Source organism: Mesoplodon mirus (genome assembly GCF_964341445.2).
Source record: "Mesoplodon mirus genome assembly, chromosome: 2".
Taxonomy (NCBI): domain Eukaryota; kingdom Metazoa; phylum Chordata; class Mammalia; order Artiodactyla; family Ziphiidae; genus Mesoplodon; species Mesoplodon mirus.
The window spans coordinates 156,762,470-156,788,642 of NC_138977.1; the positions used below are offsets into that span (position 1 = coordinate 156,762,470).

Below are 26,173 nucleotides of genomic sequence, written 5' to 3' on the forward strand. Positions count from 1 at the left end.
AAACACCAATGAAACAGCCTTCGAATCCAGCACTGTCCAATATAGTAGCTGCCAACCCTATAGAGCTATTTATATTTAAATTTAAAGTAATTAAAAATTCAGTTCTTTAGTCATACTAGACACATTTCAAATAGCTGCATGTGGCTATTGTCTACTGTGTTGGATAATGCAGCTATACAGAACAGGAAGTTCTATTAAACAGAGGCATTCTAGACCTATATCTCCATTTGGTTTTGTGTGCTCCCTTCTCCTCCAAAGGAAGACTTCGTTGTCTCATTTGACTAGAAGGTTGACTGACCCTACAGCCACAGTAACGCATCCTCTTTGAGGATGGACTTCACCAAACTTATAAGAACAGTCTGCATGACTATTCTGTGCCAACTTAGTAAAATTCATAAAGTGAAAGAATTAGTCTGAACTGCTTTCTTTGTAACCACACCACCTAGTGGTGAAGTTATGTAGGAAAGGATGTACAAACCCTAACTACTTCTAACAGAGGCTACTGATGCTTACCAAAAGGATCTCAGAAGTGTTAAAATGGCTTAGGTTAGCTCACAGATCCCTGAGCCATTTTATATTTTCCAAAAAAATTTTAACTGAGTTTAAATACTATGAGAGGCATGTATAATGAATTATAAAAGCACATTTTTAGACATACCTGGGGAAATGAAGTCCAGAAAGGAATAAAGGAAAGTTAAATAAAAAAGGAGTCAGATTTATGATTAGAAAAATAGCTTTAGCAGCAATGGAAGGACAGACTAGAAAAAATGAGGCTTGAACATTAATTTAGATGAGATCATGAGAACCTGAACTACCTGGTAGCACCTAACAAAACGGAGGAACAGAGCTGCGCTCCAGATATGTTGCGGTGGTAGGAATTACAGGCATACCTGATTTTATTGTGTTTCCCTTTACTGCACTTTGCAGATACTGCATTATTTACAAATTGAAGGTTTGTGGCAACCCTGCATCAGGAGTCTCTTGGCCCCATTCTTCCAACAGCATTTGCTCACTTCGTGTCTTTGTGTCACATTTTGGTAATCCTCACAGTATTTCAAACTTTTTCCTTATTATTATATTTGTTATGGTGATCTGTGGCTGTGATCTTTGATGTCACTACTGTAATTGTTTGGGGGTACCACAAGCCATGTCCATGTAAAATGCTGAACTTAATAAAAGTTGTGTGTGTTCTGACTGTCCACCAACAAGCCAACCCGTCTCTCTCCCTCTCCTCGGGCCTCCCTATTCCCTGAGACACATTATTGAAATTAAGCCAATTAATTACCCTACAATGGCCTCTAAGTGTACAAGTGAAAGGAAGAGTCACACATTCTTCATGTTCAAAAGCTAGAAATGAGTAAGCTTAGTGAGGAAGGCATGTCGAAACCCAAGACAGGACAAAAGCTGGATCTCTTCTGCCAAACCACCAAGTTGTGAATGCAAAGAAGCTGAAGAAAACTAAAAGTGCTACTCCAGTGAAGACATGAGTGATAAGAAAGCAAAACAGCCTTATTTTTAATATGGAGAAAGTTTTAGTGGCCTGGATAGAAGAGCACACCAGCCATAACATTCCCTTAAGCCAAAGCTTAACCCAGAGCAAAGCCCTCTCTTCAATTCTGTAAAGGCAGAGAGAGATGAGAAATCTGCAAAAAGAAAAGTTTAAAGCTAGCAGTGCTTGGTTCATGAGCTTTAAGGAGAGAAGTTATCTCCATAACATAAAAATTCAAGGTGAAGCAGCAAGTGCTGATGTAGAAGCTACAGCAAGTTATCCAGAGGATCTAGCTAAGATAATTAATGAAGTGGCTACACAAGACAACAAATATTCAATGCAGATGAAACAGCCTTCTATTGGAGGAAGATGCCATCTACGACTTTCATAGCAAGAGAGGAGAAGTCAATGCCTGGCTTCAAAGGACAAGCTGACTCCCTTGTTAGGGGCCAGTGTAGCTGGTGACATGAAGTTGAAGCCAATGCTCATTTACCATTCTGAAAATCCTAGGGCCTTTAAGAATGATGCTAAATCTATTCTGTTTGTGCTCTATAAATGGAACAACAAAGCCTGAATGACAGTATGTCTGTTTACAACATGGTTTACAAAATATTTTAAGCCCACTGTTGACTTTCAGCTCACAAGAAAGATTCCTTTCAAAATGTTACTGCTCACTGACAATGTACCTGGTCACCCAAGAGCTCTCATAAAGATGTACAATGAGATTAAGGTTGTTTTCACACCGGTTAACACAACATCCATGCTATAGCCCATGGATCAAGAAGTTTGACTTGCAAGTCTTATTCTTTAAGAAATATATTTTTTAAAGCTATAGCTGCCATACATAGTGATTCCTCTGATGGATTTAAGCAAACTAAATTGAAAACCTTCTGGAAAGGATTCACCATTCTAGATGCCACTAAGAACATTTGTGATTCATGGAAAGAGGTCAAATATCAACAGTAACAGGAGTCTGGAAGAAGCTGATTCCAATCCTCATATATAACTTGCGGGGTTCAAGATTTCAGTTGAGGAAGGAACTGCAGATGTGGTGGAAGTAGCAAGAGAATTAGAAGTGGAGCCTGAAGATGTGACTAAATTGCTGCAATCTCATGATAAAATTTTAATGGATAAGGAGTTGCTTCTAATGGATGAGCAAAGAAAGTGGTTTCTTGATATGGAATCAACTCCTGGTGAAGATGCTGTGAAGACTGTTGAGGATAACAAAGGATTTAGAATATTACATAAACTTAGTTGATAAAGCAATCGCAGGGTTTGAGAAGACTGACTCCAATTTGGAAAGAAATTCTGCTGTGGGTAAAATGCTATCAAACAGCATGTGTGCTACAGAGAAATAGTTTGTGAGAGAAAGATTCAATCAGTACAGCAAACTTCATTGTTGTCTTATTTTAAGAAACTGCCACAGCCCCCCACCCTTCAGTAATCATGAGCCTGATCAGTTAGCAGCCCTCAACATTGAGAAAAGACTCTTCCCCAAGCAAAAAGATGATGACTTGCTGAAGGTTCAGATGATGGTTAGCATGTTTTAGCAATAAAGTATTTTTAATTAAGTTATATACACTATTTTTTTTAGACACACTGCTATTGAACATTTAACAGACTACAGTAGAGTATAAACATAACTTTCACATGTACTAGGAAACCAAAAAATTCTTGTGACTTGCTTTCTTGTGATATTTGCTTTATTGCAGGGGCCTGGAACTGAACCTGCAGTATCTCCAAGGTATGCTTGTATAGGCTTTGGTAGCCAATTAAATATGAAATTGAGGGACAGGGACAAGTTAAGGTTGACTCTAAGATCTCTACTCTAGTTGCCTAAGTGGACTGTGATATACTTTGCACTTCAGATCTTAATGGGTTCCTAAAACTTTAACACCCCCATGCTAGTTCAGAAATTCTGGTTTGACTGGAATATCTCTTTCCTATCTTCACAACTGGTTCTAAGCTAACTTTCTACCTGTGATTTCTCTGAAGCTATCCCCTATATATACACCTAAATTGAGTCATACCAAACTACACATGGGTCTCTATACTTAATCTCTACTTTGTTTTTAGTTATGCTAGTCCCTCTACCTCAAATGCCACACTCTTATCCTGTCATCCTTTAGAGCCCAGGTTGTATGTTCCATTATCCTATTGTTCCTAACTTTAGTTCATAAAAGTCTGAACTTTCTTCTTGACACCATCATTATTATCAAAAATGCTGACATCTGATAAACGAGTCAAATGCCAAATAACTTCAACTGTTCAAAAATACCTTTCTTTTCAATTTTCTCTTTCATCTTCTTTTCTTCTTCTCCTCCTCCTTCTTTTATCTGCTCTTTGGCACCAGAAGATATGGCTGTTATTGGTATAGACTGTATCACATTTTCAGAAACCACAGAATCAGCTTGCAGTGGAATACCAGATGGGAATGGTATCTGTTTTACTGAGAGAGAAAATGAAAATAATGTCATTTATATTAAACAATAAACAAATGGAAAACTGTGAATAACAAATATGAACTCTTTATTTTTTTAATTGAAATATAGTTGTACAATATTATGTTACAGGTGTACAATATAGTGATTCACAATTTTTAAACATTATACTCCATTTATAGTTATTAGAAAATATTGTCTATATTCCCCATGATGTACAATATATCCTTGTAGCTTATTTTATACATAATAGTTTGTACCTCTTAATTCCCAACTCCTATATTGCCCCTCCCCATTCCCCTCTCCTGAGTGGTAACCACTGGTTTGTTTTCTAAATCTGTGTCAGCTCTTTTTTTATTATATTCACTAGTTTGTTATAGTTTTTAGATTCCTCCTGTAAGTGACAGAGTATTTGCCTTTTTCTGTGTGACTTATTTCACTCAGCATAATACCCTCTGAGTCCACCCATGTTGCTGCAAATGGCAAAATTTCATGCTTTTTTATGGCTGAGCAGTACTCCACTGTGTTTGTATGTATATACTACATCTTCTTTATCCATTCATCTGTTGATGGACATTTAAGTTGCTTCCATATCTTGGCAATCATAAACAATGCTGCTATGAACATTGGGGTGCATGTATCTTTTTGAATTAGTGTTTTTGGTTTTTTGGATATATAACTAGGAGTGGAACTGCTGGGTCATATGGTAGAACATGAACTGTTCTTAAAAAGGAAATTCAGTGTTTATGATTATCAAGTCTCTACTATCTGAGACTGTAGAAAGGCTGCCAAGAAATTAAGTTTATTTTAACCATAAAAGAATAAATGCATTATTCTCCTTCAATCACTAATGATTAAACTGAGAAAATTTTAGATGATAACAATGTAAGCTAATATTTATTATAAACTTACTATGTCCCAGACACTTTTCAAAACGCTTTATCTGAATTAACTCTTGTAATTCACATAAATACCCTAAGCAGTAAGTTTTATTCATATCCACATTTACAGATGATCAACCCGAGCCATACAGAAGTTAAGAAACTGGCCCATCACACACATAGTGAGTAAGGGAAATAAGAATTTATACCCAGGTTGTCTGTCTCCAGAAATTACACCCCCTCTTGGTTTGGCAAGATGGCATGTTTTTCACTCAGGTTTTCTCTTAAATTGAACAATCAACTGAAAAGATGTTTTAGTAACAATCATCAGAAGTAATGGAGAGATAGCAGCATTATTTGCCCATAATTCTGTTTCAAAAAACATTTTAAAGAAATAAAGAAAATTGCTCCATCAATGTTAAAAACATACTCACTGCCTAGTGAACATGGAAGAATATAATCTTGTGAGGGATTTTGATGTGGCTTATATTCCAGCCAATATTCAAACCACTTTTCAGAGGTATTTTTAAAGTTCTTTCAAGGCTTCTTTTAGTAATATGAAGCTCCATCTACCCCTATTTTATGTTTCACCAAACAGAATTCAGTACTTTAATTCAAACTGTTTGTTTCAGCATTTTATTAAGATCACAGTTTAAAACTTTAATGTTTACAGGGCAATCTTCTAGAACTGGGAGAAATGAAAAGCAGTTTTACACTGCTAATATTTTAGCTGTTTATTTAATTCTGCACCTGTATTCCAAATCTCCTAATCTTGGAAAACATCAACTATTTTCCAGTGACAAATAATATTCTCTCCAGTTGATAGTTTTAAGCATATATTATTGGTTTTTCCCTCTTACTTTTATTTAGCTAGGGTAGAATGCATACTAGAGCATTCAGAATAACTTAGTGAGAGAATAAAGGTCAAAAGGGAGTAGTAAGACAGGGTTTCACTACACCTGAGCCTCCTTAATTCACCCAGGAAGGATTTTCTACAATATAATCAAATGTTTTTCCATGTGGTACTTTGAAATTATAATAGAACTATTCATACTATTAATGTCATTTTATAATAATGTGAATTTACCCAGAAACCTTTAAAATAATTCAATTAAAATTTTCATTTTTTTTTCAACATAATTGTTGGAATGATAATTATATGCTGGCTTGGGTAACTTAAAAATAGTATTTGAGGGCTTCTCTGGTGGCACAGTGGTTGAGAGTCCGCCTGCCAATGCAGGGGACATGGGTTCGTGCCCCAGTCCGGGAAGATCCCACATGCCGCAGAGCGGCTAGGCCCGTGAGACATGGCTGCTGAGCCTGTGCGTCCGGAGCCTGTGCTCCGCAACAGGAGAGGCCACAACAGTGAGAGGCGCGCGTACTGCAAAAAAAAAAAAAAAAAAAAAAAGTAGTATTTGATTTCAGGCAAATGACTACACATCTCTAAGCTTCAATGTGTAAAACAAGGATATTTGTATATATGTAATTTTAAGGATAAAATATATAATGTATATGAAGCACTTGGCACGTAGTGCCTGGCGTAAAGCAAAACTTAGTAAATGTTAATTAAATATTATTATGGCTTATTTTCAACAACTATATAGTGACATAGTTGATGATGATCAAGGGAACAGTGATGATCAAGTTTAATAGGGAATAGTGATGATCACAGTACAGAGATTAGAAGTACAGCTTTCTGAACTCCAGCTTTGACACTTTTTGCATGATCTTAGGCAATATCATTTATTTGCATTTTCTAAGTCTATATGTTCTCTTCAATATAAGAGGATAAATGCATGAATGCGTGAGTAACCAAGCATAAAACCTAACTTAATAAACAATAATTATTATTATGAATAAAAACCTATCATTTCTGTAATTAATCACCTCCATTTTGAATTTCTGCCTTAATTAGCTCTTGTTTCAATTCTTCAATTTCTTTCTTCAATTTAGCATTTTCAACTCGAAGTTTCTTCTCTTCTCTCAAAGTTGCCTGCAAAACTGGGATCAAGAACAACCAGTTAAGATATAGCTGTTTTCTAAAAGGTTTCTTATGGATACTACTTAAAAAAAGCATAGCCAGTTTAAACAAAGCTAGTAACCAAATGTTTGGCCAATTTCTTTCTATCACTTTAGTATTTATTAAAATAACATGATATTTAAAAGAGAGAGAGAGAGAAAAAGGGAAAAAAATCTGTGAAGTAATAACAACATAAAAGGTTTTGTTTATCAATCATTTTCCTAGCTTTTATAAACATTCTTATGAACCTGGCTCAGAGTGTCAGTAACAGGTTAACTATAAGAAATAGAGACAAATATTAGACATATTAAACTTTTAAAAAAGTCTAAGATCTAATAATGATACCAAACAATAAAAAAAATTCTCATTTCTTCCTTTTTAGTGATTACCTTGTAAAAAAACTGAATAATCTTTTACTCCTAATGTCTCAGAAGTTAAGCTGGTCAAACACTTAATGAATGAAATAACTTCAAAGATTTGCTCAACATATAATATGTGTGTTTGAGGTCAGCAATAAAGTATACAAAAATATAAAAGAAAAACAGTGATTCTTGGTGGGGTTGGTACTGTTCCCTAGGTGAGATTTTGAAAATCTGTGGGAGTGTTTTTTGTTGTCACAAATAATGGGAATCATTACTGGCATTTGTTAGGCAGGGGTCAGGGATGCAGATGTCCTGAAATATGTTTGATATTCCAGTAAAATGAAGAACTGTCTTACATTCTTCAGGATTTTGCAGTGACCCACTGTACATTTGTATAAGTGAAAATCCTGTTAATTATTTGAGCCTAGATCCTAATTACTTTTTATATATAAACATTCTTGAACATTTTCATTATACTCTGAATTTTCTAGGAATCAAGTACCATGTAAATCAAGAGTAGACTGTACTTTGTTTTGTTCAAGAGCTTTACATAAAGAATCATTCATCATTCTGAGTAAATCAAAAACATGACTGAAAGCTGCTTTTGGTATCTGAGTTGTCTATACAAAGGCACACTACTGTATCAATCTGTATTATACCTGTTGCATTTTTGGTGATACCATGTATGTGAACCATGTAGCATGTGACCCTCTCATATGTCAGGCAGTATAGTCCTGCCTAAGTATTTACTTACTGAAATGCACATTTTCATTATTACTACTATTCACAAATTACTTCCTTTTTAATTCTCCTCTATATTACGTGTATCTCTAATCTCTTCATCTTACTAATGAAAAGAAATATTAAGAATTTTTAAAAATAAGAAAAATCCTTTTAAAAATTTAAGAAAAACAATAACAATGTTTATAAAAATTATAAAAATAATTAAAACAGTATTTAAAATTAAGAAAAAAATTGATAATGCGAAAAATTTTTAGAGAATGAATGTAGGATTCTATAAGCCATTCAGTTTTATGTAGCAAAGAAAAGCATTTATTTCTATAAGTGATGGTAAAGGTTCTGGAATTTTCATAACATTAACATTGGCTACTGAGAAATAAAATATACTTAAACAAACAAAACAGAAAACAACCTAAATTTTAAAAGCAGAAATTCAGATTTGATATTTTTTGTATGCATCATAGCAATTTTCATGTAAAACTTAAGCACTGGAAAAAATGTAAAAATCATTTCAGAAAATAGCCTAGCAGAGAGTAATGTGAAAGTATACATTTTCTTCTATACAAGGTTAGAGGAGATATTTGAGTTCATATTTGACTCCATTCAATTTTCTTCATTTTTAATCTCTAATTCTACATCAACTTATTTTAAGTATTTTCTTTTATTAGTCTTAAAATAATATGTTGTTTTCTCTAAATATCACATATTCACTATACACCAATTCTAACTTATCTTAATCCTATATTATTTCACTCATAATTGTAATATTAAAGGAATATAGAACTCAAGTTTGTGAAATAATAATATATGTGGTAAACATTTTTTTTGCTGTCAATATATGAATTCATTTTAAGTTATCTCCCTAGAAAATTTAAATTTTCAAATTTCCTTACTTGCTTTCTCCTTAAGAAGAGCAACTTGCTGCTTAAGATATTCAATAATTTGATCTGCCTCGGCACCCTTCTGTTCCAGTCTCTTGAGAACAGCATCACTGGTTGCCATTTTTGCCAAGAAACGGCAGAAAATCCTAAGTGAAAAAATGAAAGTGATACATTATACTGTAGAATGAATAAATTTATTGTACAAGACACCATGAACAAGCAGTCTGAGATAAAAAACATTTTCTACTGTAACAGAACAATGTTAGAAAACTACTCTTCCTCTGAAGAGCAACAAACCAAACGAGACAGAAATGTTAATAGATTAATTCCTCATTCTGTTTGGAAAAGAAAATCAATTTTTTCCTAAAAGCATGAAAACATGCTATTTAATCATATTTTACGTTGGAAAGCTTTAAAGAAAGCTTTAAAATACTACAGAATACTATGACATAAGATAGGAACACTAAGGGACAGACTAACAACAACCTTAACTAAGGGATAACTGAGTACCACACCTGAGTTCCAAAGTAAAGACAATTGCTGAATTCCTTCTTTGTATGTTTCTTTCATATATTGGATATTTCTACTGTTTATTTAATTATGTACAAACTTACAAGCAAGAAAGAACATGTAAACTAGAAAAGACAAATATTAAAAGAAAAAGATCTACAAATAGGAAAACACATACCTACTCAGAAATAATATCAGTATATATATACTGTATCCTTTGTAAAAAAAATTGAATTAGAATTTTAATTTTATGATAATGCATAGAAATTCGAAAACATTATATCGACATGCAGAAAAATGCATATATAAGCAAAATTCTGAGATTAATTCATCATGTTAAAGTTCTAACTGCCAAATGTTAAGACAAATATTCATACTCAGAAAAAACACGGTTAATCATTAACAATTCTGTGAACTGCTCTTTGTCCCTAATTTAACATCAATTTATAATCCAAAGTATGCCACAAGCATTGCTGAAATAATTCTAATTTTAAATAAATGAAGCACATTCAATAAATGGTGAAATTTTTTGATAAAAAAATTGGCTAGTAGTGGACAAGATTGATTTAAATTTCAAATTATTAGGCAATAACCATCCTATATAAAGAACATTCTAAGATGTTTACTTTTTTTATAAAAAGAAAAACAACCCCAAAACACTTTATGCTAAAGTTGACAATTTATGATATGGAAGCAATTTTTAAAACCCTGTAAAAATAAAGTTGCTAGTAATGAAGAAAATATAAATGGAGGGGTGGTGGTTAAACTGGAAAAGTCACAGTAAACTCCTCAATGGACTATTATTTAATAGTTTAGAAAATGCAGAGGAAAAAAGTTACAAAAATGAAAATATATAACCTTTTAAATTCTGCCAATTTTTACCAAAAGTGAATACAGAATACCCTGTTGCTCCTCAAATGTCTGCAAAGCCAGAATCTTAGAGAAAACAAAGTTAGTAACAGAGAAATGTTAGTGGAAAACACATCCACATATGTAAGCCATGAAGTCTTAAAATAGAGAATAGAGAAGGATCCTACACAACCATTTTTAGTTTTTTAAGGAATCTCCATATTGTTCTCCATAGGGGCTGTATCAATTTACATTCCCACCAACAGTGCAAGGGGGTTCCTTTTTCTCCACACCCTCTCCAGCATTTGTTGTTCTTAGATTTTCTCATGATGCCCATTCTAACTGGTGTGAGGTAATACCTCATTGTAGTTTTGATTTGCATTTCTCTGATAATTAGTGATGTTGAGCAGCTTTTCATGTGCTTCTTGGCCATCTGTATGTCTTCTTTGGAGAAATGCCTATTTAGGTCTTCTGTGCATTTTCTGATTGGATTGTTTTTTTGATATTGAGCTGCATGAGCTATTTATATATTTTGGATATTAATCCTTTGTCCGTTGAGTCATTTGCAAATACTTTCTCCCATTCTGAGGGTTGTCTTTTCATCTTGTTTATGGTTTCCTTTGCTGTGTAAAAGCTTTTAAGTTTCATTAGGTCCCATTTGTTTATTTTTGTTTTTATTTCCATTACTCTAGGAGGTGGATCAAAAAAGATCTTGCCATGATTCATGTCAAAGAGTGTTCTTCCTATGTTTTCCCCTAAGAGTTTGATAGTGTCCGGTCTTACATTTAGACCTCGAATCCATTTTGAGTTTACTTTTGTATATGATGTGAGGGAGTGTTCTAATTTCATTCTTTTACATGTAGCTGTCCAGTTTTCCCAGCACCACTTATTGAAGAGACCGTCTCTTCTCCATTGTATATCCTTGCCTCCTTTGTCATAGATTAGTTGACCAAAGGTGCATGGGTTTATCTTTGGGCTTTCTATCTTGTTCCATTGATCTATGTTTCTGTTTTTGTGCCAGTACCATATTGTCTTCATTACTGTAGCTTTGTAGTATAGTCTGAAGTCAAGGAGTCTGATTCCACCAGCTCCACTTTTTTCCCTCAAGACTGCTTTGGCTATTTGGGGTCTTTTGTTTCTCCATAGAAATTTTAAGATTTTTTGTTCTAGTTCCATAAAAAATGCCATTGGTAATTTAATAGGGATAGCACTGAATGTGTAGATTGCTTTGGGTAGTAGAGTCATTTTCACAATATTGATTCTTCCAATCCAGGAGCATGGTATATCTCTCCATCTATTTGTATCATCTTTAATTTCTTTCATCAGTGTTTTATAGTTTTCTGCATACAGGTCTTTTGTCTTCCTAGGTAGGTTTATTCCTAGGTATTTTATTCTTTTTGTTGCAATGGTAAATGGGAGTGTTTCCTTAATTTCTCATTCAGATATTTCATCATTAGTGTATAGGAATGCAAGGGATTTCTGTGCATTAATTTTGTATCCTGCTACTTTACCAAATTCACTGATTAGCTCTAGTAGTTTTCTGGTGGCATCCTTAGGATTCTCTATGCATGGTATCATGTCATCTGCAAACAGTGACAGTTTTACTTCTTCTTTTCCAGTTTGTATTCCTTAAATTTCTTTTTCTTCTCTGACTGCCGTGGCTAGGACTTCCAAGACTATGTTGAATAATAGTGGTGAGAGTGGACATCCTTGTCTTGTTCCTGATCTTAGAGGAAATGCTTTCAGTTTTTCACCATTGAGAATGATGTTTGCTGTGGGTTTGTCATATATGGCCTTTATTATGTTGAGGTAGGTTCCCTCTATGCCCACTTTCTGGAGAGTTTTTATCATAAATGGGTGTTGAAATCTGTCAAAAGCTTTTTCTGCATCTATTGAGATGATCATATGGTTTTTATTCTTCAATTTGTTAATATGGTGTATCACATTGATTGATTTACATATTATGAAGAATCCTTGCATCCCTGGGATAAATCCCAGTTGATCATGGTGTATGATCCTTTTAATGTGTTGTTGGATTCTGTTTGTTAGTATTTTGTTGAGGATTTTTGCATCTATATTCATCAGTGATATTGGTCTGTAATTTTGTGTAGTATCTTTGTCTGATTTTGGTATCAGGGTGATGGTGGCCTCATAGAATGAGTCTGGGAATGTTCCTTCCTCTGCAATTTTTGGAAGAGTTAGAGAAGGATGGGTGTTAGCTCTTCTCTAAATGTTTGATAGAATTCACCTGTTAAGCCATCTGGTCCTGGACTTCTGTTTGTTGGAAGATATTTAATCACAGTTTCAATTTCATTACTTGTGATTGGTCTGCTCATATTTTCTATTACTACCTGGTTCAGTCTTGAAAGGTTACACCTCTCTAAGAATTTGTCCATTTCTTCCAGGTTGTCCATTTTATTGGCATAGAATTGCCTGTAGTAGTCTCTTAGGATGCTTTGTATTTCTGCGGTGTCTGTCCTAACTTCTCCTGTTTCATTTCTAATTTTATTGATTTGAGTCCTCTCCTTCTTTTTCTTGATGAGTTTGGCTACAGGTTTATCAATTTTATCATCTTAAAGAACCAGCTTTAATTTTATTGATCTTTGCTATTGTTTTCTTTGTTTCTATTGCATTTATTTCTGCTCTGATCTTTATGATTTTTTTTCTTCTGCTAACCTTGGGTTTTGTTTGCTCTTCATTCTCTAGTTCCTTTAGATGTAAAGTTAGATTATTTATTTGAGATATTTCTTGTTTCTTGAGGTAGGCTTGTATAGCTATAAACTTCCCTTAGAACTGCTTTTGCTGCATCCATAGGTTTTGGATCGTCATGTGTTGTTATTTGTCTCTAGGTATTTTTTGATTTCCTCTTTGATTTCTTCAGTGATCTCTTGGTTATTTAGTAATGTATTGTTTAGCCTCCATGTGTTTGTGTTTTTTACATTGTTTTCCCTGTAATTCATTTCTAATCTCATAGCCTTGTGGTGAGAAAGGATGCGTGATATGATTTCAATTTTCTTAAATCTACTGTGGCTTGATTTGTGACCCAAGATGTGATCTATCCTGGAGAATGTTCCATGTACACTTGAGAAGAAAGTGTTATCTGCTGTTTTTGGATAGAATGTCCTATAAATAGCAATTAAATCTATCTGGTCTATTGTATCATTTAAAGCTTGTTTCCTTATTTTCATTTTGGATGATGTGTCCATTGCTGTGAGGTGTTAAAATCCCCCACTATTACTGTGTTACTGTCGATTTCCTTTTTTATAGCTGTTAGCAGTTGCCTTATGTATTGAGCTGTTCCTATGTTGGGTGCTTATATATTTATAATTGTTGTATCTTCTTCTTGGATTGATCCCTTGATCATTATATAGTGTCCTTTGTTGTCTCTTGTAACATTCTTTATTTTAAAGTCTATTTTATCTGATATGAGTATAGCTACTCCAGCTTTCTTTTGATTTCTATTTGCATGGAATATCTTTTTCCATCCCCTCACTTTCAGTCTGTATGTGTCCCTAGGTCTGAAGTGGGTCTCTTGTAAACAGCATATAGATGGGTCTTGTTTTTGTATCCATTCAGCCAGTCTTTGTCTTTTGGTTGGGGCATTTAATCCATTTACATTCAAGGGTATTATCGATATGTATGCTCCTATTACCATTTTCTTAATTGTTTTGGGTTTGTTTTTGTGGGTCTTTTTCTTGTGTTTCCTGCTGAGAAAAGTTTCTTTAGCATTTGTTGTAAAGCTGGTTTGGTGGTGCGAATTCTCTTAGCTTTTGCTTGTCTGAAAAGCTTTTGACTTTTCCATCGAATGTGAATGGGAACCTTGTTGGGTAGAGTAATCTTGGTTGTAGGTTTTTCTCTTTCATCACTTTAAGTACATCCTGCCAGTCCTTTTTGGCCTGCAGAGTTTCTGCTGAAAAATGAGCTGATAACCTTACAGGGATTCCTTTGTATGTTATTTTTTGTTTTTCCCTTGCTGCTTTTAATATTTTTTCTTTGAATTTAATTTTTGTTAGTTTGATTAATATGTGTCTTGGTGTGTTTTTCCTAGGGTTTATCCTGTATGGGACTCTCTGTGCTTCCTGGACTTGGGTGACTATTTCCTTTCCCATGTTAGGGAAGTTTTCAACTATAATCTCTTCAAATATTACACCCTTTCTTTTTCTCTTCTTCTTCGGGACCCCTATAATTCGAATGTGGTGTTGCCCCAGAGGTCTCTGAGATTGTCTTCAATTTTTTCATTCTTTTTTCTTTATTCTGCCCCTCAGCAGTTATTTCCACCATTTTGTCTTTCAGCTCACTTATTCGTTATTCTGCCTCAGTTATTCTGATATTGATTCCTTCTAGTGTATTTTTCATTTCAGTTATTGTGTTCTTTCTGTTTGCTCTTTAGCTGTTCTAGATCTTTGCTAAACATTTCTTGTGTTTTCTCAATCCGTGCCTCCATTCTATTTCCAATATTCTGGATCTTCTTTACTATTATTACTCTGAATTCTTTTCCAGGTAGATTGCCTGTTTCCTCTTCATTTATTTGGTCTTCTGTAGGTTTTTACCTTGCTCCTTCATCTGTGACATATTTTTTGTCATCTCATCTTTTTTGTTGTTTAATAAGTGGGATTATGTTCCTGTCTTACTGGTTGTTTGGCCTGAGACTTTTAATAGTGGGGTTTTTAGGCTATTGGGCAGAGCTGGGTCTTGGTGCTGAGATGAGGAATTCTGTGAGACCTCACTCCGATGAATATTCCCTGGGGTCTGAGGTTCTCTGTTAGTCCAGTGGTTCGGACTCGGAGCTCCCACCTCAGGAGCTTGAGCCCAACCCTGGGCCCATGAACTAAGATCCTGCAAGCTGTCTTGTGTGGCAGAAAAAAAGAAACAAAAAACACAACAATAACAAAGTAAAAACTAAAATTAGACTAGGAAACTAACAGATACGTTAGGAAGAATATAAAAATAAAAATGTAGATGAATCAAGAACTGGAAGGTATATCAGTATCATAATACTAAAAAAGAGGAGGAGGGAAAAGAAAAAAAAGAAATACAGGGGGCAAAGGCCTTGGCTGTGGACGGTGGGGCCTATGCAAGGGTGAGGTTTGGGTGGTAGGCTGGGCCAATTCTCAGGACCCACAGGGCTGGAAAAGGCTCTGGGGGCTGTGGGGGTGGGGCTTAGGCTCAAGGAACAGAAGGGGCCCAGGCGTGCACCCCACCCCTGGTCTCAAGAGGGCAGGGGACCTCACCTCAGAGCCCAGCAGGCTTCCTGGGCTTGAGTGAGTGGCGACAGTGCCCTCCTTTCCTCTCCTGCTCCTCCAGTCTGGAGGGCCCCTCCCACCTGCCTCTCCTGTTCTCCCCTCGGCCTCCTTCCTATGCCCCCAAGGACCCATGTGACCTGGAGGGGGCTTTGGAGGGCAGGGGATCGCCCCGGGAGCTCAGCAGGATCCCCAGGCTTGAGTGGGCAGGGCAATCGCCCTCTACTCCTCTCCCACTCATCCTGGATGGCCCCTCCCGCCTGCCTCTCCTGATCTCCCTAGCCACCCTCCTATGCCCCCAAGGACCCATGTGGCCTGGATGGGGGTTTGGAGGGCAGGGGATTGGCCTGGGAGCTCAGCAGGCTCCCCATGCCCAAGTGGATGGGGCAATTGCCCTCCACTCCTCCCAAAGGGCCCCTCCCACCTGCCTCTCCTGATCTCTCCGGCCTCAGGGGCGCTGATTCTGTCTGGCCTCCAGTTCTCCTCCCTTCTCAGTCCCCCTACATCCTACCGGTTCACTTTGGGGTTCCTCCCATCTTCTTGTGCCTCAGAGTTCCCCACCAGCGGCTGGGAGGCACCCTAGTTGTGGGGAGACACTAACTCCGTGTCTTCCCACACAGCCATCTTGACTCTGCCTCTGGATTAATTTCTAAATAGGTCTATGTGTTGACAAAACTTTTCTCAAATATTAAGAACTATTTATTGATTTTAGAATTAGAAGTTCTGGAAACAGGTTTTCTATACTTGTTGATTAACTGTCATTTAAACTTCTCAAAAATACAAGTGGGATGCATAACTTTATGTCAATGTTTTCTAGTAGTATGCAGATAATGATTGCTACCACAGGTAGGAGAGCATAGTTTTTTTTTAAAAAAAAGCATTTACAGTCAACAAATCTTGGTTGAATCACATACTACCAGCTGTGTGACAATCTTGGTAAAGGTACTTAACTTCTCTATGCTTCATGTTCTTAATTTATAAAATGAGGATACTTTCACTTGATTTCACCTACATCCTTAGCATCTCCTTTATCTTATTCCTTTAATGCTGATGTTCTCAAGGGTTTGATCCTGAACTCTAGTCTCTTCTAGGGATTATAAATGGTCACCAAACAGATCAGTATTTGAAACAACTGAATGTGAATGCCTTTAAGCAAGGCAAAACAGACTTCACCCACAATTTCCTGTTTGCCATTTAAGTTACCTGCCAGGTCCCTATAAGTAACACATTCATGACCCAAATTTTACTTATGGTCCCTGATTTTGTGCATGCACCAGATTTATAGTAGGAAGCAAGATTAAACATGTTCCTTGTACTCATTACACTTTAGACAAATGGGAGATACACAGAAAACTGGAGAAAATTTTTTAAAAGAGGTTATGTTTAGGGCAACATTGTTAGCTTAACAACATCATTGCTTAAAGCTCAGACAAATGTTTTGCCATTCAACCCAGTGCTCATTTTACGACTCTGTGCCAACTGCTCCAGTGATTTCCAATTTTACATTGAGTACCTGCTGGATTTCAAAACTTCAGAAGTTTCCTTAGTCTCCTCCGAACTTTTATTTTTTTTGGGGGGGTGGTATGTGGGTCTCTTACTGTTGTGGCCTCTCCTGTTGCAGAGCACAGCCTCCGGAAACGCAGGCTCAGCGGCCATGGCTCATGGGCCCAGCCGCTAGCGGCATGTGGGATCTTCCCAGACCGGGGCATGAATCCGTGTCCCCTGCATCAGCAGGCGGACTCTCAACCACTGCGACACCAGGGAAGCCCGCCCTCTGAACTTTTAATATGCTAACATGTAAAGGGTTCCTCACAGATGATAAAGTTAATAATAATAGGTAACATTTGAAGAGCATTGTGGGCTGGCTAAATGCTTTACATAGATCATCTACAAATACAGTAATTATCTCCATTATACAGAGAAGAAAACTTGACTTAAAATTAATTTGCCAGGCTTCCCTGGTGGTGCAGTGGTTAAGAGTCCGCCTGCTGGTGCAGGGGACATGGGTTTGTGCCCAGGTCTGGGAAGATCCCACATGCCGTGGAGCGGCTGGGCTGGTGAGCCATGGCCACTGAGCCTGCACGTCCGGCGCCTGTGCTCCGCAACGGGAGAGGCCACAACAGTGAGAGGCCCGCATACCGCAAAAAAAAAAAAAAAAAAAAAAAAAAAAAAATTAATTTGCCAATTAATGTGGCTAGTTAGTAAATGAGGATTGAAACTTAGGTCTGTCTGATTCTGGAGTTATTTCTTTTAATGCCCAAGCTATAATTTCTGTAATGGATATACTTATGAAGCATTTCCCAAAGTATTTAGCCATGGAATACTAAGCAAGGAACACCTAATTAACATTTATTTGAACTAGTATTTTCTAAAACAGTTTGGGAATGTTGGCTCAGTCTGCGCCAAAATTAAAAATAAAAAGATTATGTGATTAAAATAGATATAATACTTAATTGCATGCACAATAATTACAAATCTAAAACATTGACAGGAAAACAGTATACTGAGTATGTTAACTGTATTTGGATAGTAAGAGTCAAGACTTTTTTTCTTTTTCCTACACTAAATAAACATTTTTTATGATAAAAAGCTTTGAAAAGTATTATCTAAATTATTCTGCCCTTTCACATTAATTCTGTTCTTCTCAACATAATCACCATATTTCATCAAACCTAAAAAGCTACTGTAAGATGCCACTAATCATAAAATCAGGAGAAGCTGGTTTTAGCAAATACATGAATTTAGACTACATCTGAATCATTAACACACATAAAAGATTACTTCAGAGATTCTTATCATTTCTAAATGACTTCCCTTTATCTCAGCAATCTCTACAGTAGTCTTCCCCACTGATTTTGAAATTGCCAGTACTTTTTAAAAATTAACAAATCCCCTACCCTGGGCTCTCAATGTTAGGAACCAAACATAAACTATTGCTTTGAAATGGAAGTTTTAAGTGCAGACTTTCATTTTTACTTTATAGAGAACTCCACAAAAATTTGGAAGTGATTCTCTATTTCTCAAAATATCTGATTTCACCATTTCAGAATTGCAATTACGTAAAAATTTATATTCTCCTTAGACACTCTAAGTATTGTATTTCATCATATATAAGATACCATCAATTGTAAAATGATTCCAATCATAAGATGCTGCATTATTTTGGGTACCATTAAGGAAAAAAACCATGGCTGATTTAACTGACCTAATGTTCTCTTACACTTAGTCACATCCTGTATTATGTATTGAAATACCTGTTTTGAATTTAGCCCTATTTTTATCTTATATCACTCTTGTGTTTCCATGAATTTCTTTTTTGAAAATTGAAGTATAGTTAATTTACAATGTTGCGTTAGTTTCAAGTATATAGCAAAGTGATTGTTTTATATATATATATATATATATTTCCTTTTTCAGAGTCTTTACAGTACAGGTTATTACAAGACACTGAGTATATTTCCCTGGGCTATACAGTAGGTCCTTATTTACATATTTTATATATAGTAGTGTATATATGTTAATCCCAAACTCCTAATTTATTTCTTCCATGTATTTCTGCAAACACAGTAACTTTTTATTTAAGTGCTAAATGATCTTTTAAAGGATACTTAAGAGATTAAACTCAACAACTATGTACCAACAGTACACACAACTCAACTGAACTAATGACAATATCATCAGTTATAACCAAGTTTGCGTAAGTTGGGCAGTGACAACGATGTCACAGCTGCTATTTAGTGTATAATGAGTTTAAAACATGGAATACCCCACTATTTCAGAGCTATAAATATGAGAAAAATATGCCTCTCAGAACTAGTGAACTACAGTAATTTTAATCACTTTTTTCTCTCTTCTACCATCATCCCTATTCTGACCTTCTAAACTTCCTTCCTCCATTTGTTTTGTAAATCGCCAAGCCACCCCACTCTAAGAACACCTTTATTACAGTTATACACATTGCAGCTCTAGGTTAAAACTCCTGCTAGGATTTAAAATGTGTCAAAAGTCAGAATTTTTAAACAGGTAAATTAAAAAATTAAATATTTTGGGCTTCCCTGGTGGCGCAGTGGTTGAGAATCTGCCTGCCAATGCAGGGGACACGGGTTCGAGCCCTGGTCTGGGAAGATCCCACATGCCGTGGAGCAGCTGGGCCCGTGGGCCACAACTGCTGAGCCTGCACGTCTGGAGCCTGTGCTCCGCAACAAGAGAGGCCGCGACAGTGAGAGGCCTGTGCACCGCGATGAAGAGTGGTCCCCACTTGCCACAACTAGAGAAAGCCCTCGCACAGAAACGAAGACCCAACACAGCTAAAAAAATAAATTAAAGTGTATTAAAAAAAAAAAAAAAAGAACCCCCAGTCATGTATGTAAAATATACAAATACTTCAGTGCTTCTCAATCGCAGTACACATTAGAAACCCTGTACAGTAATTTCTGATTCAGTAGGTCTGAGACAAGACCTGAACAAATGCAAAAATAAATAAATAAATAAATAAATATTTTGAGAACGATACATTCCAGAGACACTCAAAATATATAGCAGTGGCAACCAGCAATAATTCCAGGGGACTTTTAGTAACCTTTGTCAAAACATAGAAAGATCTAAAACTATGCTTTTTGTGAAAGTTCATTTTATTCTTGTTTTTCTTCTAAGCATGTGATCAGGGAATGACTTCAAATGCCAGCTCTGCCACTCATTAGCTGTGTGACTTTCTTTTTTTTTATTATTGAAGTATAGTTAATTTACAATGTTGTGTTAGTTTCAGGTGTGCAGCAAAGTAACTCAGATATACATACATTCTTTTCCAGATTCTTTTCCCATATAGGTTGTTACAAAATATTGAGTATAGTTCCCCATGCTATACAGTAGGTCCTTGTTATTTATCTGTTTTATATATAGTAGTGTGTATAAGTTACTCCCAAATTCCTAATTTACTCCCCCACAACTTTTCCCCTTTGGTAACCATAAGTTTGTTTTCTACGTCTGAGTCTGTTTCTGTTTTGTAAATAAGTTCATTTTTAGATTCCACATATAAGTGATATCATATATTTGTCTTTCTCTATCTGACTTCATTTCATATGATAATCTCTAGGTCCATCCATGTTGCTGCAATTGGCATTATTTCATTCTTTTTATGGCTCAGTAATATTCCATTGTGTGTGTGTGTGTGTGTGTGTGTATGTTTATATATACACCACATTTTCTCTATCCATTCATTTCTTGATGGATATTTAAGTTGCTTCCATGTCTTGCCTATTGTAAATAATGCTTCAGTGAACACTGGGGTGCATGTATCTTTTTGAATTATAGTTTCCTCCACATATATTCCCAGAAGTAGGACTGCAGGATTATACTGTAGCTCTATTTTTTTTGTTTTTTAAGGAATCTCCATACTGTTCTCCATAGTGGCTGTACCAATTTACATTCCCACCAACAGTGCAAGAGGGTTCCCTTTCCTCCACACCCTCTCCAGCATTTATTATTTGTAGACTTTTTGATGATGGCCATTCGGACTAGTGTGTGATACCTCATTGTAGTTTTGATTTGCATTTCTCTAATAATTGGTGACACTGAGCATATTTCATGTGTCTCTTGGCCATCTGTATGTCTTCTTTGGAGAAATGTCTATTTAGATCTTCTGCCCATTTTTTGATTGGGTTGCAAGATGAACACTACAATAGTCCAGTTAACATCCTCTATCATACACAGTTACAATTTTTTTCTTGTGATGAGAACCATCAAGATCCAGTCTCCTAGCTATTTTCTAATATGCAAAACAGTATTATTAACTATAGTCACCATGCTGTACATTACATTCCTATGACTTATTCATTTTATAATTGGAAATTTGTATTTATGCTTGTTTTTCTCTACTCACCAGAGAGCCTTCTTCCCGTTTACTAATGAGGACACTGGGGATCCTGGAGGGCTTAAAGGATGGCTATGAGTGTATGGCTAAGAGAAGACAGTCTGTGTGTTTCAGATACTATGGCCATTAACACAGAAAACCTTTTTGTCCAGTGACATATGCATAAAATTTTTAAAGTGGTATGTCTAGGTCTCCCATGGCCCACTTACCAAACAAGGTCACCTTTTAGCGGGCTCAGATTTTCCCCAATAGGATTTAACCAAACCTTTCCACTCATAGATGTACTCACCACTATCTTTCTTCCATTTCTTAACCAAGAACACAGTTAATAACAGTAGCCACTATTTTAATGGGCCTGGCATATTACATACATTGTCATTTAATCTTTATAACCTTGTGAGACAATAAGGTTATAGATAACTCAGAGAAATTATGTGACTTGTCTAAATCCATTCAAATATTAAATGGTAAAGCCATGATTTTAACTCGTGTTTGTTACTCCTAACCTCACACTACAAGTCATTTTAAAAGTGTTTCCAAAACCTAATTAAAGAAAATTAACTGACCATCCATTAAAATTCTTGCATACCTAAATTAAGAGCACTAAGAATCTGACTGGTCATTTCTTACCACCCCTAGTCAAGCCACTATCATATCTCCTCTGGATTTATGTAAAAGCCTCCTAACTGGTGTTTCTTCCACCCTATTCCCTCCAGTCTATTCTTGAGAGCAGCCAGAGAGATTCTTTTAAAAAGGAAGTCAGTACTCCACTGCTCAAAACCCTCCAATGGGTTAGACGCCCTCAAGATCCTTCATGACCTGTTCCGTATCTCTGATTCTTTCTCCAGCTTTAGTTGCTTCACTGAACTCTGACCTACAGGCTTCCTTGCTGTTCAGGAGAGTTCCTGCCTGATGGCTTTTGCAATGTCTGGTCCGTCTGCCTGACTGCACCTCCCCAAAACAGCCTAACGATTAACTCTCTTGCTTCTGTCAGCTCTTTACTGAAGAGTGATCTTTTCAGTAAGACCTTCCCTGGCCATACTAAAATTTCAACCTATATCCTCCTTCCCGGCTTTACTACTTTTGTTTTCAGCACTCATTACGACCTAAGATACGGTACGTTTTTCTTAACTTTGTTTAGTATGTATATTCAATAAAATGTGAACAACAGGGAGACAAGAATTTTTGTCTGTTTTGTTCATTGCTTTTTACCGATGCCTAAAACAGTGTTTGGAACATGGTGGGCGCTGAATAACTACTTGAGGAATAAACGAATTCCTGTCACCGCCTCCCGGTTCTCTCACACGCACAAAAATAAACATGTTTGTGCATATATCTTTTCCAGTAACATCCTTCCCCTCGGCCCCGCATCCCATTTCTCAAATTTGGCTCCTTCAAAAGGTCCCAAGCTCTTCCCTACTTCCTCATGCCAAGATTGGCGCTGCTGTGGGCCGACTTCCCCGCAGGCCAGGTCCTATCATCCGAAGGCCACTAAGGGACAGAGGACTCTTATGTTCGCAATCCCCGTACCCCGGGACCCTCTGCGGACGACACTCACATGTATCGGTGAACAGGCAGAACCTCGGCCGTCTCGGCCCGGAGCCGGTAAGGACAGCCTCCCGCTCACGAAGGCAGCGAGAAAGGACCCAATGAGGTGTCCTCGCTAAACGCCTGAGCGGTCCACAGATTCTTCTCCAAATTCAGTGGCTCCCTTCCCGTGTGCAGCCACACCACACTCCCCGTCGTCCATTTCCTCAGCCAATAACGCCAACCATTCCGCACCTCTTCCTCGGTCTCTATATTTTGTCTCCAGGTTGGGCGAGGAGCAAGACGCCGGACGTCGGGGCCTTTCTTTAGAGTTCCGTCGCGGAGGCTGTGAGGTCAGAGGGAAAGGCCGAGCTGAGGGTGGTGGTGGGGAGAGCTGGGAGTTGTCAGGGGAGAGCGCGGGGGTCGCTCTCCTGGCCGGAGGCGGCGCTGGCAACTCTGGCTGACTTAGGCTGGCGGGCAAAGGGCAATCTCTGAGCTCCCGGCGCTCCAGGAGCAGCCTCTTTTGTAGAAGCACCTGAAATGCAGGGTCTGGTGCACTAAGTAATAGCGGCAACACCAGCTCCAGCGACAGCTCTGGGGCCCTGTGTAGGAGCTCCATCCCCTTGTCTTTGTGTCCGCCTGCGTCCCCAGACCCAAAGGCAGGTATTTTGGGTTTCCCAGTTTTCTGTGTCGTAGTGGTCGGGGCTGGTGGGAGGTAGAGGAAGGTCAGGTGCAGCGAGCGGCCTCCCATTTCCGCCGTGAGTGATAGAGACCACCGGTGCAGCTGCTGGCTGCTGAGTACCGTCTCCATTCCTACCTACAGCCCGCCTTCCCCCTACACACCTGAGTCCTTTGAGGACTGCAGGCGACTCTTCGAAAGGATCTACTACCTGACTGTTTCAGAGAATTTGGAATCGGCTCTCCCGTTGCTCAACATAGATTCGAGCTCTTTGGTTTGTTTCCTGTTTTCAAAGGTGTAGTCAGTTGTCGAGATGTGGCATTCCCTTGTGCAGTGGAAGAATGTGAACGAGTAGAAGTTTCTTTAAAATTGTTAGTGGTTGCTTTTCAAGGCCTCTTGTCCCTGTTTTTATTTGGGACAGAAAGACAACTTTTTGCGGAAAAGTATATAAAATAAATGAAACCCATTGAAGAAATGTGTAAACTGTTTTATTCGTAACGAAATATGCATCTTTTGCCCTATTTTTTTTACCTTTTTCCCTTTGTGATGCATTTCCACTTAAAGTTCTTTGAAGGCGGACATTGTGTCCTGTTCACTGGTGGCCCCGAAGCTGGAAAACACCTGACTTAAAATAGGAGCTTCAGGATATTTGTTGAATGAATGAATTTTCAAACCCAACTCCTATGTTGTTTTTTTTTCCTCAACTAAACTCTCACTTCAGCTGTTTTTTCCACTGGCTTTCTTCCACTCACCAAGCGGAAAAAAATCTATGTGTGTGTATTTATTATGTGTGAACCTTTTTATGTGCACCCATCTAAGAGGTAGTTGAAGCAGAACACTGATGAAATGTTTAACGCCAACTACTGTTTATCGTTTTGAATTATTTGCATTTTCTTTATTTGGTTATTTGATTTTTAGTTGTCTAAGTGATAGAAGTATCTCATGGAAGATCAAATAGCATAGTATAAAAGGACTGCCTAATAAAATGCAACAGCTCAGGCTCTTCCTTCCTACCCTCAGTTCTGTTACTTCAGAGATAATCATTTTTAACCTTTTCTAATTTTAGGTCTGTATGTTGAACAAGTTAAACTGCTAATTCTTTTTATTTTAATTGACTTCTTAAGGTAGGCCACACCATCCACAACCTCCCTACTACAATTTTTGTTGTTGTTTTTTGTTTTTTAATAATTTTTATTGAAATACAGTTGATTTACAATGTTGTGGGTTTTTTTGTTTGTTTGTTTTTGGCTGCATTGGGTCTTCGTTGCTGTGCGCGGGCTTCTCATTGCCGTGGCTTCTCTTGTTGGGGAGCACGGGCTCTAGGCGCGTGGGCTCAGTAGTTGTGGCACGCAGGCTCTAGAACGCAGGCTCAGTAGTTGTGGCGCACAGGCTTAGTTGCTCCGCGGCATGTGGGCTCTTCCCAAACCAGGGCTTCAACCCATGTCCCCTGCACTGGCAGGTGGATTCTTAACCACTGCGCCACCAGGGAAGCCCTCTCTACAAATTTTTGAATCGTTATCACAATTTTTAGTTTTCATATTGGTTAATTTTAGAGTTCTAAGTAATATATTTAAACTTAATGTTTTTCATATGAACTTTTGAAAATACTTATATTTGGCTCCTTATTTTGTAAAATGAGGGAAGTAGAGACTCTACCTTCCTTTACTGCCACAGAAACCACATCCATTCCCACCTTCCCTTAGGTGGACCTTTACTTGTACATTGTCAAGGTTATTAATAGTTACAGTATATTTCTTAACTGCAGTTGTTTTTTGCTTTGTTTATGTGTTTAAAAACTAGTAAAATGTTACAATATTATGGCTTTGTAAATAATCTTAAGTGCTGAGCCAAGAAGTATGCTATTATACATTTCCTTCCCAATGTTTTAATTTCATGACCTTTGTACCACTCTAACAAGAAGATTTGTAATATTAATGTCCAACTGACTACTCTTTCTTCCTCTCCAATAACAAAAATTATGCCATAGTTAAATGTGCTTAATTTTCTGGATTATATACTTATGTAGCTTTTGGCTCTCCTCACTTTCACAGAGTACTTTGCACCTTCTTTGAAGGAAAAGATGCATGTGCTTTATTCACCACATCCTCTCATTCTTTGTATGAGAACCGCCCTTACTCTGCTTGAAGACATTCCCCTTGGAGCCCAATTACCTTCTGTTTAATTGGAACAGATTACTTTCTAGTCCTTTGGTGCAGCTTCTATACTGTATTATATTCATTGAATTCTTGAGTAAGATACATTGTTTCTTAACTCCACATCTTTTATTATTTGTTTTCTCCTCTGTTTTGTTAGAATACATCCTAAAGAAACTTATTCATGAAGGTATGTGGATGGTGATTTTATTTTTTAATGTTTGCAGGGCCGTAAATTATTATTTTGCTATTATGAATGATAGTTTGGCTGGGTAAAGAAACAAAATTATGTTTCTTCCAACTTTTCAAGGCTTCACCATCTTTTTTTTTTGAGATGATCATATGGTTTTTATTCTTCAATTTGTTAATATGGTGTATCACATTGATTGATTTGCATATATTGAAGAATCCTTGCATCCCTGGGGTAAATCCCACTTGGTCATGGTGTATGATCCTTTTAATGTGTTGTTGGATTGTGTTTGCTCGTATTTTGTTGAGGATTTTTGCATCTATATTCATCAGTGATATTGG

General features: G+C 37.0%; 2 protein-coding genes across 5 annotated transcripts in view; one reads left to right on the plus strand and one right to left on the minus strand.

The window, feature by feature from the left end:
• Positions 1-22,949, minus strand: part of AIMP1 (aminoacyl tRNA synthetase complex interacting multifunctional protein 1) — a 38,781-nt gene extending 15,832 nt beyond the window's left edge. The window contains exons 1-4 of the mRNA XM_082606890.1: positions 22,842-22,949; positions 8,828-8,961; positions 6,699-6,812; positions 3,768-3,938 (exon numbers count right to left, since the gene is read on the minus strand). Coding sequence (XP_082463016.1) covers positions 3,768-3,938; positions 6,699-6,812; positions 8,828-8,961; positions 22,842-22,843 — 421 coding nt within the window. The 5' untranslated portion in view covers positions 22,844-22,949. The remainder of the gene's footprint in view (positions 1-3,767; positions 3,939-6,698; positions 6,813-8,827; positions 8,962-22,841) is intronic.
• Positions 22,950-23,175: 226 nt separating this feature from the next.
• Positions 23,176-26,173, plus strand: part of TBCK (TBC1 domain containing kinase) — a 231,950-nt gene continuing 228,952 nt past the window's right edge. For 2 of the 4 annotated variants that reach the window (XM_082606856.1, XM_082606859.1), the window contains exon 1: positions 23,176-23,469. The gene's annotated coding sequence lies outside the window, so the exon portion shown is untranslated. Of the gene's footprint in view, positions 23,474-23,590; positions 23,764-26,173 lie in introns of those variants that run through there. The other 2 variants (XM_082606857.1, XM_082606858.1) reach the window with 2 other exon arrangements.